Source organism: Amia ocellicauda, chromosome 10 (genome assembly GCF_036373705.1).
Source record: "Amia ocellicauda isolate fAmiCal2 chromosome 10, fAmiCal2.hap1, whole genome shotgun sequence".
Classification (NCBI taxonomy): domain Eukaryota; kingdom Metazoa; phylum Chordata; class Actinopteri; order Amiiformes; family Amiidae; genus Amia; species Amia ocellicauda.
In genome coordinates this window covers 31,207,613-31,220,803 of record NC_089859.1, presented here as the reverse complement: position 1 = coordinate 31,220,803, position 13,191 = coordinate 31,207,613, and the positions used below count along the sequence as shown (strand labels likewise).

Sequence of the window (13,191 nt, the reverse complement as noted above, 5' to 3'; positions counted from 1 at the left end):
ACTAAAATGTAGAGATGCAAGAAAAGCGACAGTCATAGAAATATTTAGATTTGACAATTGTTTTCCCAATTCTGCACTAGAATTGCCAATTGCTTTTCAGGCTGAATCTTCACTGCTCCCATGCCTTTGTCTAATGAGAGTAACAACACACACATTGCCTCTGACACATATTCATCCAGTCTCTACTATTTGCCCGGTGACTCCAAAACAGAAAACAAGCATGACTTTAATGTGAGCTGGAAGACATGTGCAACTGCTGTTGAAATTACCCAGGACCCACACTGTCAATCACAGTTGTTATTGGAGTGCAACACACTAACATGGCAATCTGTGTCCACATTTGTTTTATGTCTATCAAAAATGAACTCGGATGATTGTAGAGAAAATTATGAAAATCACATTTTATAACTATAATGAACAAAATGCGTTTGTTCTTCTGAGCAGAAAAACTGACATCTACTACCTAGCTAAACTTTTTAATTCCTGCTCTACAGTAAGGCCTATCTACAACAGGTAAGCAGCAAGGCCTGGGTTTCAAGCAGTGATCTCTATGTTGTGGATCCAATCCTTCAACCTGTTCCAAGGGTTACATTATATACCAAATTATGCCACATAATTCTAATCTGTAATTCTCTCACCATTAAAACTGTGAATGCCAGTTACGCTGAGCAATCTGAGGAGCCAGGAGAAATGTGGGGCTGACTTGTTTTCACATTGCAGCACCAATCAAATATTTCAAATATACATAAAAGTTTACTATTAAGAGAAAAGAAGCAAACATCCAAAAGAAAAGAAAATAGAAGTGACTTTCCAATTCACCAAAGGAATGTCTTAATTGTCAGGTATAACAAAGAAATTAACTCTGATAATGGGATAATGGGGTCTGATGCTTACAGATTTGGTTGTAGCAAAGATGACAGAAGGACCAGTCGATTGGCATTCAAAGAAGCAAGGAGGGTTTGGAGGGGAAAGATGACATTCTAGATGCTGACAGATACAAACAAATGCTTAGTTCAACATGCCCTGTCATCAAGAAAACTGACCCAAATCTGAAGACAAAGCAAGTGCAGGAACACCAGCTAGAACGAGAGGAAGCTGACAATGCTATCACTGACAGAATGGCTTCCACTGCGCCCAGACGTCACGCCAAGTGCAGAAACCATGGCAATGACTGCAACTGCACAACACTTTACACAATCCTGCAGAAGCTCAGACTGTCTGCGTTGCTCAGAAAGAATTAATCTATGTCAGCATTTCTGTCAACAACAGCAAAACAATGCATTGAGAAAAGAATAATGCTATCCTACAAAATCACCATTAAGCATGTAAACTGATGCAATTAAAAACATTAACCTAGAAATAGCTTTGCAAAATGTACACCGGGTTATAATTTGTATGCATTTTAGCTGTATTCTGTCCCAATATGAAAAGCCAAGCACACTACACTTGGTGATGCATGAATATGAAACGTATTGCAGTAGGAACTGTGCTCAGTCTCCCATACCAAATGGTGCCACATCTCCCTCAGCTGGTTAATGAGGGAAATGCAACAATGCAAAGAACCTCTGTGGAGATGGTCTGGGAGATGGTTTGGTGTTGACAAGAAAGGATCTGTCTAATTACAGACATGACCTTCACTTTTTGGACTCACTGCTGCCTGACCGGCTACAAAAGCATCTTGCTCTGAGCTCCAGCATATCTATTAATAAAATAGCTCCTTTCAGCAGACTGTAAAATCATCCCTCTGGCTTTTTAGGCCTTTTGGAATTCTTCTCACAGGACGAGGTTTGAAAAGCACCTTCCCCACTGTCTTGCTTATACTATATACTTTGCCTTCAGGCTTCTCGCAAAAGATAGAAAAAATTAAAAAGAAAAGATGGCTGAATGGGAGATTTATGAAATGCAGTTACTTAATACATAGTTAAGTTTAACGAGATACTGTATTAGCTCCTCACCCGTCTCAGGTGCAAACTCCTCTCTACGTGCAATATTTCAATATTTTTAGGACTCTCTCTCTCCACTCCCTTTATTTAATTAATTTAGGTCTCTATATATACTGCTTTTAGCTTAATTTTATTATTTAATTAACCCAAGTAAATTATAAGCAAAGCATTTTGGGCTACTTTGGGCAGGAAAGGCACTATATAAAACACAACAGCAACCTTTAAGTTGACTAAACACTGAGTGAGGACTACTTACATTTTCACTCCTTTTCATGAGGTTGATATCGGTGTAGAGAGGTAAGCTGGTCACCGTCCATCCTGAACACAGTTTCACAATTCCCATCAGCTGAGGGCTTCCTGCGAACACTGCCGCCACAGGGGCTTGTCTTCTGGCCACAGAGAAGAACAAATCAGAGTAGAGGATGAAAGCTGGGCCTACTCTTTTCCCCACTTACAAAGTAATGTAAAATATATAGCAGGTTACATCTTCCTATTGTCTTCAACTAGGAGTTTAATAAATAAAACCGTTGGGGGGGGTGGGGAAGTGTGACAACAATGATGTCCTTCAAAAGATACATTAACACAAGAACACATACTAAAAAAAACTGTTCCAAGAAGAGCCAGGAAATTAAACTCCAACTGATGTGCCCTACACTGCCAACACCCCTGAGGCATTCATTAAAAGCTAAGAATCCTCAGGGTGTCTACACCATTCTCTTCTAAAAATAGGTGTGCAAAAGAGAACCTGTAATCAAAATAAATCCAATACACATACAAATGAATCACTATCTACAGGTTATTAATATAAAAGTAAAGAACCAACTTGGCTAGGATCCTAGGGGCCCTGTCAAAGTGCTACAGTGTGGAAATGTCATTCTTCAGGGAAAAGAAGATGCTCTACAAAGAGGACGTCAACCTGGAGTTTGTTCCTGAGCCAAGGCAAACTGTGGGTTGGGCATCACAATTGTCTGCTTTCCAAACTCCGAGATTCACCGCTGTTATGACCCAGAGGCATATCACTTAACCTACTTGTACCGCTGTCAGGAGAAGCACCAATGGGACCGACAGGCAAGCGTGGGCAAAACGGTGTCATTTAAAAATGGTTACGATCAGCATAAAAGATTCATGGCACACCAACAGGGGATTACTTTACTTGTCATAGGGGGTAATACTCCGATGCTGCAGCTTATGTTTTTCCCTGGCATCACCTCTTTCCAGTGAAGGGGACTTGGAAGACTAAATCATGTATCAACACATGGCAAATTACTACCAGATATCTTTAGAAAGTAAACGGCAAGAAGAAGATGATGATGATTAAGTGGGAGACTTACTTTATCCAGTTCATCAGCTCCACCGTGTCCGGGTCATAGAACTCCTGCAGCTCCGAGAGCTCTGTGATGACTCTGGGAAAATACTGATGGGAGGGGGGGGGACAAAAACAGGTCCTCAGCCATGGATGGCACAGGGTGCTTTAGATCTTCACAACAGCATAACCGAAGAGCAGTCTGCTCCAACATAATGGTATGTACATAACAGGAAAGTCTGTGGCTGTATTTCTCACCTGCTGGGGCCCTGTAGGAATACTCCAGAGGAAAAAACAAAACCATTGTTTGTTTCATGTAACTGGCCACTGTGACCTGCCACAGTACAGCAGTAGCAGCAGGAGGAAGTACTATAGTTGCCCTTCCGCTCTGCTGTGCGATTTCTTGGATCCCAATGTGGGGGGGAAAAAACTGAGCAGATGGCCGGGCCTGCACACATCTCAGTGCGAGTGTATGTAGTGCCTTCCTATTCCATTGGCTGGAAGCCACAACTGAAGATGGATAATACTGTTGGGATTGAAATCGTTTGTGAAAAAAACTGTTGTACGAATATTAAATGCACGTATGTTGATGTATGATGTATTCAGCCCCATATTGCATCCCTCTTCCTAGCACATCACCTAAATGTGCAGCGCTTTACCCGTTAATTCGCTGAGTGGAAAAGCCAAATGATCTCTTGGTTGTTCAGGACTCCTTTCCCAATACATAAATAAAATGGAAACCATGTTTTATGTAGCTGTTAAGTGTCAGAGTTCCATTGTATATGATCCATCAATTTTATATATATTATAAAACACCAAAAAAATTAAGACTGTTTTTGTGTTTTTTTACTTGGATCATCAGATCATTAATTTAGCATTACAAATGATAAAGAGGAGAGTGGTAGAGCAACAATAATGCAGTGGTTTGAACTGGACGAATTTCTTGAGCTTATAGATGCACATTGTGAGATGGTACATATGGCAGTCAGCAAATTGAAAAAACATTTTTTGAGAAAGATGAAAATCCAGCTGTGAATTCGAAAAATGACCAGCTATGCTCTGACGATGAACCGACACCGCCCCCCCCCTTTTTTTTCTCCTCCTGTAATATTTGTACGTTTGCATTAAAGGACGGAAAATGGGTTTGAAATACATGGCCCTGTCAGCTGCACTGGACCGAAAGAGCTGCCACTTTGACTCTCAAGAATTCTGAAAGTATTAAAGTGAATTCACACTGTTTGTGTCAAGCTTTGGCCTGTAAAAGGCAAATCTGACTGCATGGCTGTGTTGATTGGAAAAGCTCCTTCCAAACAGTAGGTGTCTTTGCTTTAATAAAACAATTTATTTATATTATTCTTTTGCAAGGCACGGATGTTTTTGTATAATTTTAGATGCACTAAAAGCAGAAGCATCATTACTGACATCACACATCAAAATAATAAACCCCTCATGTCAATTTGCATGTCCTTTCAAACAGAACCTCAATTGCTTCTTTGACATACTTTTCACACAAATAGGTAAATCTATCTGTGAAACACAAATTACTGTTCTATTTCTTTAGTGGCGGTGTGTTTGGTGACTAAAAAGACTAAAAATAAACTTGTGCTTTATGCGAGGCATTTTGTGCAACCTCTATAGGACATGAATGCTGCAGGGCAGGGGTGAACCAGAACAAATATAGAAAGCAAAGGGTTGGCAATTAATTTATGCTCTGGCTGCAACTTTAACACATAATGATGAGAACAGATAATGGGGGGAAGAAGGAATTAAATGCCTTCACATGGAAAAGAAGAGCAATTTTCTGTTTGTGTACTTATTTAGTTTTTTGTGCCTGGGGCTTTGGATGGCAAATACAATCAAAGTCTATTTCAACATTTTATACAATACGTATATCAAAAATAAAAATAAAAAACTAGAAAAGGGGCTGTGTATTACAAACCCAACTTGCAAAAACCTATTTGTATCTCTCAACATAGGCAAGTCCATGCGAGTCTGCAATCACCTAAAAGACAACCTGGGTTGACAGTAAAAACTAAAAGTTTGTCCCCTCCACCCTCTATAAAACTGAACATGGCAGGCAATGTAATGATTAAAATCAAAGACAGTTAATCACACAAAAGAAAATTAAAGGTTAGAGAATCTCAGTGTTTTTTTTTTTTTTTTTTTTGCGATAACCCACTAGTTACTAGTTTACCAGGGAGTAAAATAATGGAATATAACTTATGCTGTCAGCAACATATTCTTACCTCCCTCCACAAACTGAATCCAATTATAGTTGGGACTGCTGTACTCAATATTAGAGCCTGTTTGAAGAAAGAAAAGAGACAACAATCATTATTAAATGCATCCCATTTCACATGTTTCCTAGCTAACTCTAAAAGGTTATGTTGCCACCATAACAATGCTTTACATCTCTGATCAACAGTATGCTTCATCACTCATTATTTGCTCATGTGTAACTTTATAATTTACGTTGCCTTCACTTCTCAATACTTGATGCCATGATATCTGAATATAATCATCTTATTGCTTCTCCAAATTCAAACTCATTTCTTGTGAACGAAGATTAAATAATTCATGACTAGCATGACATTTTTTAGTTAATCCAACTTGCATCTAAGGTCTACAGATAAAGCAGCTAGTCAAAAGCCACAATATGTTGGCCAGTTTAATCAATATTAACTGCTATGAAAGATCTGATGGATGTGGGGCTATTGCGTGTTATTATCTGGGGCATAATATCCCGATGACGAATTTGAGAAGGTTAATTAAAAAGGGCTTTTTAATCAGAGCTGTGATGTAACGTTGGCTCTTTGATCTGCGCTTGTTGACACAGCATACAACTAACAAATGCACATATTGCAGGTGTTGAATGGAGGCGAATAAAAGGCTGAGGTGACCTACTTCCCAATGCTTTGATTACAGAGAGTGTACTGAAGTCGTGTGAATGGAAGGCGCTTTCTATGTCTCAGACGGCACAAATTATTGATGTTTTATGGGAAACGGCCTTAAAAAGCCAGGGACAGCAGGCAAACAACGCAACTTCTAAACATACTGCGCTGATGGGAATAGCACCCTGTGCATTTGGAATGGCTGAGCATTACAGCTGACTGTCACAAAACACAAAGCACAGCAAAGTCAGCTCACAACCATGATCGAATTTCAGCTAGAGTTCAAATGGGCAGATTGTGTGGACAAAGAAATTAAATGGATGGGAAGAAAAGTTCTCACTATAATATGTTCACCAGCTAATAAAAACAAATCAGTGCTTCACAGTCCTACCCAGGAAAAAACACTGTATGAACTATATTTGAACAAAATACGATTTGTTCAGTATGAAAAGTTTTAATTAACTGTAACTGCTAACAAACATGTAAAACTATAAAACCATAAACTACGGCCTATAGTTACTAATATGTATTATAACGTTAATTATAAAGTGTTTCTTGAAGTGAATACTTGGATAACAAAACTAGAATTTCTGCAAAAAATAATGGACAAATACTAGTATTTAGATTTACACAATAAATAGTTCCCCAGGTTAGATTTATGACCTGAGATATAAATAATTGATTACAATGAAACGTAAAATATTTTAATCAAAAATCTTGGTCTCCAGGGTCGGATTTATGAGTTACTGCTCTTGGGTAGGGGGGGGGGATGTCAGGGAATGACTTCTGTAAAGGGATGAATTACGAGGCAACGCATACGCAGAACCAAGCTAAGTAATTTAGTGGCTAAGCAGACTTGTTCACGTTTGAAAAACCCGAACTGTAAAATGGGCTGGCTTTGTGAAGGTTAGCATGTAAGGGGGTATTAAGTAAATGAGTGATTAGGTATATTTGAGGAATGTGTATTCCTACTGGCCAATCAGTAAACCAATTAGTTATCTCATGTGGCTCCTTTTCTTCACTAACTGGTAACCGACACTGACACGTTAGCCTGTTGGAAAATGTGCATGACCGTATTTACAAAAAATAGGGGTTAATGTGAATAATGTGATCTGGTCAGCTTTTTTTTTAATTTCAGATCGTCTAAGACAAAAATGTAATGGAGAGTTATACTCGAATAATCTAATGAGCAGTTTGGTAATAGAATGAAGTATTAAGGTAAAAAGAAAAGGATGATATTGACTGATGAACTGCAATTCAATTTCACTGTCAGAGTACTGTTGTACAATGTCAATACAGTGAGCACAATGGCAGTGCAATCCATGAGGTAACACCCTCAGGTGTCCTGATTTGGTACTGAGTGGTCTAAAAGAGGCACTATGGTCCGTTTCAATTGCAGCTAGCTGGAAAGGTGCCAAGCAATGGAGCTGCAGACAGACTTTTCAGGACAGTAGAACACGGCAATAGCTGATGTCACTACACATGCTTGTTAATGTTAAGCCAAAAGTAACAATGCGTCCCCAAAAGCTAGCTCGAAGAGTTCACCTCGGTCTAAAGTAAAATCTGCCCTTAAGATTGGTCCAAGATTGAATTATACAGAGTTGTAACTGTCCCAAGATAATCTGGTAGTGCCTATGCATAACGGTAACAAATTATTTAAAAAATAATAATAATAATCACAGTAGTACTATCTAATATATGTCAGAGCTTAGCAGCTCCCTTTTTGGTACATTGGTTTTGCAGCAAGAGGTTTTCCTGTAGAAAAGACTCTTGTTTTCTGCTTTTTATTATTATTAAATGTCCTCCCAGTGGCCAGCGAATATCACAACCTATAAATCCTATAAATGTGAAGAATTTGCTAGGGAATTTGAAGCATCGTTGTGGATTTCACCTGACAAGCCCTGACAATTCAGCAGAGATTCACAGAGGTTAAAGACAGCTGCCGCCCATCACATTCAGGATAACAGATAACAATGTGTTACTGCAGTCAACATCGATCATTTGTTTTCCCGGAAGTTATCCTAAAATATAGGAGATATCTGCCTGCAGTGGCAATTGATATATTCAACATAAATGGATCACGTAGGTAAATAGGAAACCTTGTAAATATGGACTGTATACAATGAATGTCCTTAACAGAAAAGGAACAGTGTTTGTTCTTGAAAATGGTAATATCTGCAGGTCCTTATAAGCCAGTTTATTACAATTTCACGTTATGGCTTTAGATTGCTAGTTTCACATCACTCCTTTGGCTTTCTGTCAAGTTTACAACATTTGTTTTTACACTCTACATTGTAAAGCTTCATGTTGTTTCACAATCACTTCATGGTGCCACCAGAGCAGTTATGATCTACTTGTCTGGCTTGTGTTAACGAGTCCCCTTTCATGCAGTGTCCCAGGGAAAAGAGCCTCCTCTCTCACCACTCACCAGGACAACTGGATGGACAGACTTCAGCCTCAGCCACTTGAACACCGTCATCCACAGTTCAGGAGAGCACACACCGAAAGCAGCAAACATGCACACGTAGGGAGTCCACAGGTACTTCAGTCTGATGGAACGAACATCATATAAAAAAGCTTCTTAAACACCCATCAATAATACATGCAGTGTTTTCGTCTTAAAAAGCCATTTCAGCTCTCATCATGTGCTTTCAGCCAGCGCTCCATACCTGCTCAGAAGGTGGCACGCAACTAAGCCCAAAACAAGGAAAATCACTTTAAATCAATTACTGGAATACTTAATTTTTCTCTGCATATGTTTAAGCATTATAAAGTATTAAAGACTCCTGTATTGTTTTTACTCAAAAGTAACAATCCAGACACAGTAATATTACTCTAATATTGGTAATTATTAATGTATTTAATTGTGGGAGAACATCACTCTAATATACATGCACTACTCGGTTCATGATTTAAGTATTTACATGAAGACTTGTTATTAACTGTTGCCCTAATCCAGTTTGAACATTCTTCAGACATAATGCAAGGTGCAATGTGTGTGAATTAGGCAGTACAATGACAAAAGGAGCTGATGTGATTCACAGGGATGTGCCAGAATTTTAAACACTTCAATAAGATCCCTAGATAGCTTATTCTGGCAGAGGCCCTTAACAATGAAATCTATTCCAGTCTGTAAGTGATTGCTGCCCCCATGTGGCAAACAAAATGATTTCACGTACCCCTCAAACACCATGGTCAGTGCGCCAAAGAGCAGGGTGTGGAACACATGGTAGATGACCTCGGGCTGCTCTCCTATTCGCCCGTCTTCCAGGCGGAGGTTGGATTTCATAGGCTCCCCACTGTCACAGTGAAGGAAGGTCATTCAGTCTCAGTACAACATCACAAAACAATAACTAATACTTTCATCATCATCTAGTGGCACCAATTAACTAATAAACACATTTAAACAAATCAAATAAGACACTATTTTCTAATAAAATTCTGTTATACAGCTTTATGTTATTTGGAGTTTGCATGATTTTTTCTAAAACTTTAATAAATTAAAATATCAGGCAGCATTTCTGTCATAGAAACTTCTAGTTCATAGTCAATATTCTACATTACTCTGTTGCCTATTATTTGAAACCAAAATATACTGAAAAAAGGAATGCATCTATTTTGTAAAGTAATAATTACATTTTTCGACTGTTGCAAAAATGTTAATACGTTCATAAACATGATTTGCTTCAGTGTTTTCCAGCTTTACACATTTTCCACATCGTTTCTTGATTTGTTTTTGGTAGCGTCCACTGTACTACTTGGTCTAAAACAGGATGCACACTCATAATTCAAGGCTTTTAGACAAGACAGACGTGCAACTCAAAAGCTGAGTCGGGGAATTGGGTGTGATGAGACGGGCAGCAGGTCACATGTTACCTTAACCTCCGGTAGATGACCTGCACAGTGGAGAAAAGGCAAACCAGCAGGACCAGTATGTAGAATGGCAGCACAGAGGCCTGTGTCAGCCTGAGGAAGAAGTCCTGACTGGGGGTCTGAAAGGCCTCTTGACACAATAGCATGTTGGTGACAAAATCTCTGCAGGAGGAAAGAGGGCAACAATTCCATTAGGTACACTTACATTTCCCCCTCAATTTCCTCTTACAAATGTCATGAGTTTACCATTGGCCAATAAAGCGTAGTGCATTTTGAGTACAGTGTCTTGCACAAAGTACCTGAAATCAATAAGTAAGGAGAAAAGCTTCTGAAATAAGTTATTTACTTTTTTCATGTATCTTTTTCATGTGTTACAAGAAGAAAGTAATTCAGAGAAACAAGTACCATTTATATAATTTAGCCTATCACAAAGGAGAATTAACATGGTTAAAAAGCAAACTCACGTTGTGGTGTTTAGTCCAAATTTCACTTCAAGAAATTTGAATATGTGGTCACTTTCATTGACAGGAATGATTCTCTAAAAGACAAGGAAAATTGTTTTAGTTTTTATCCCCAAATTACAAAATCCAAAAGAATTCCAAAAGCATAAAGAAACAGTGGCATCATATAAACTACAGGTTGTTTTACAGTGGTGCTAAATCATCTTATAAATTAGGCAACTTTCAATAACGTACACTGCACTTGTGTTGTTACGGTCTATTAAATCAATCATTAACTATGAGCAAAGTCTCCCCACAGCTCATGTCGAATACCAATTGGGAAAATACACAGTTTTGCTTAAAGCATTTAAGTATTGTAAAATCTTAAGACTATGGTGTCCTGCCGGCAGTGATTAAATATTACAGTAAGGGCCTGTACACCTAAACAATAATACATCATGTTACAAACCTAGATGCAACACAATGGTCCAAAGTGACCAGCACTAAAAACACAGCAGGGCCTGCTTAGATTCTCTCAGTCCCAAAACATATCAGGGATGATGTGGAAGGGCAAATCAAACATTTTAAGTGACCCTTACCTTTACAACATAGCTGAACGTGATTGCAATGGTGAAGACCAAATAAAAACGAAGGAGGATTTTCATGAGCCTGGCTACAAAGGGACCTCTCTTCATGTTTTGCTGAAAGGAGGACACTTGCATTTTAGCACATTCCACACAAGGTAACAGGTCAGTCATTAACTTGCTCTAGAAATCTCGGAGTGACGCTAACTACCTGCAAGTACCTCGCAAGCACGGATCCAGTCATGAGGCTCAGCAGCGGAGAGCTCAGCAGGCCGGGATTCTGGAATTGCATGACATAGGCCAGAGCCAAGGAACACAGGTAGACTTTGTGCACGTCAGCCAACTGCAGAGGGCATCATGGGAAACAACAGAAGGACATGACTTGAAAACTCCAAAAGTATGGAATCAACCAAAACAAGTAGAGGCAAATTTATTAGCCAGAGATGCCATGTTATAATTTGGAATTTTTAATTTTCAAAATCTTGTGAGATCCCTTGAAATTAGACTATTCACTTAATTCTTTGGGGAAAGCATTTTTATTTTTTTTCATTGTCCTGTCTTGACTGAGTCACAGATTCTATATGGCATTTCATTCTCACTCTGGTTTCCAATAGTCTATAATTTTAATGGTAGGTGTATTTTAACAGTGAGAGAAAGAATAACCAAAAAATCCAGAAAAACGCATTTCAAAAAAGTTATAAATTGATTTGCATGTTAATGAGGGAAATAAGCATTTGATCCCCTATCAATCAACAAGATTTCTGGCTCCCAGGTGTCTATTATACAGGTAACGAGCTGAGATTAGGAGCACTCTCTTAAAGGGGGTGCTCCTAATCTCAGCTCGTTACCTGTATAAAAGACACCTGTCCACAGAAGCAATCAATCAATCAGATTCCAAACTCTCCACCATGGCCAAGACCAAAGAGCTGTCCAAGGATGTCAGGGACAAGATTGTAGACCTACACAAGGCTGGAATGGGCTACAAGACCATCGCCAAGCAGCTTGGTGAGAAGGTGACAACAGTTGATGCGATTATTCGCAAATGGAAGAAACACAAAATAACTGTCAGTCTCCCTCGGTCTGGGGCTCCATGCAAGATCTCACCTCGTGGAGTTTCAATGATCATGAGAACGGTGAGGAATCAGCCCAGAACTACAAGGGAGGATCTTGTTAATGATTTCAAGGCAGCTGGGACCATAGTCACCAAGAAAACAATTGGTAACACTACGCTGTGAAGGACTGAAATCCTGCAGCGCCCGCAAGGTCCCCCTGCTCAAGAAAGCACATGTACAGGCCCATCTGAAGTTTGCCAAAGAACATCTGAATGATTCAGAGGAGAACTGGGTGAAAGTGTTGTGGTCAGATGAGACCAAAATCGAGCTCTTTGGCATCAACTCAACTCGCCGTGTTTGGAGGAGGAGGAATGACCCCAAGAACACCATCCCCACCGTCAAACATGAAGGTGTTTTTCTGCTAAGGGGACAGGACAACTGCACCGCATCAAAGGGACGATGGACGGGGCCATGTACCATCAAATCTTGGGTGAGAACCTCCTTCCCTCAGCCAGGGCATTGAAAATGGGTCGTGGATGGGTATTCCAGCATGACAATGACCCAAAACACACAGCCAAGGCAACAAAGGAGTGGCTCAAGAAGAAGCACATTAAGGTCCTGGAGTGGCCTAGCCAGTCTCCAGACCTTAATCCCATGGAAAATCTGTGGAGGGAGCTGAAGGTTCGAGTTGCCAAACGTCAGCCTCGAAACCTTAATGACTTGGAGAGGATCTGCAAAGAGGAGTGGGACAAAATCCCTCCTGAGATGTGTGCAAACCTGGTGGCCAACTACAAGAAACGTCTGACCTCTGTGATTGCCAACAAGGGTTTTGCCACCAAGTACTAAGTCGAAGGGGTCAAATACTTATTTCCCTCATTAACATGCAAATCAATTCATAACTTTTTTGAAATGCGTTTTTCTGGATTTTTTTGTTATTCTGTCTCTCACTGTTAAAATACACCTACCATTAAAATTATAGACGGATCATTTCTTTGTCAGTGGGCAAACGTACAAAATCAACAGGTGATCAAATACTTTTTTCCCCTCACTGTACATTGTTTCAACATGAAAACAAACAATTTGCTTATAATTAGTATGAAGATAC

General features: G+C 39.4%; 1 protein-coding gene across 5 annotated transcripts in view; it reads right to left on the bottom strand.

Moving 5' to 3' along the window:
• The window catches only part of LOC136760496 (probable C-mannosyltransferase DPY19L4), a 36,591-nt gene that overhangs the window by 13,275 nt on the left and 10,125 nt on the right, over nt 1–13,191 (bottom strand). For 4 of the 5 annotated variants that reach the window (XM_066715930.1, XM_066715931.1, XM_066715927.1 and 1 more), the window contains exons 10-18: nt 11,246–11,377; nt 11,050–11,151; nt 10,475–10,548; nt 10,014–10,172; nt 9,317–9,436; nt 8,566–8,686; nt 5,493–5,549; nt 3,275–3,357; nt 2,200–2,332 (exon numbers count right to left, since the gene is read on the bottom strand). In XM_066715930.1, the coding sequence (XP_066572027.1) occupies nt 2,200–2,332; nt 3,275–3,357; nt 5,493–5,549; nt 8,566–8,686; nt 9,317–9,436; nt 10,014–10,172; nt 10,475–10,548; nt 11,050–11,151; nt 11,246–11,377 (981 nt within the window). The remainder of the gene's footprint in view (nt 1–2,199; nt 2,333–3,274; nt 3,358–5,492; nt 5,550–8,565; nt 8,687–9,316; nt 9,437–10,013; nt 10,173–10,474; nt 10,549–11,049; nt 11,152–11,245; nt 11,378–13,191) is intronic. The other variant, XM_066715929.1, reaches the window with a different exon arrangement.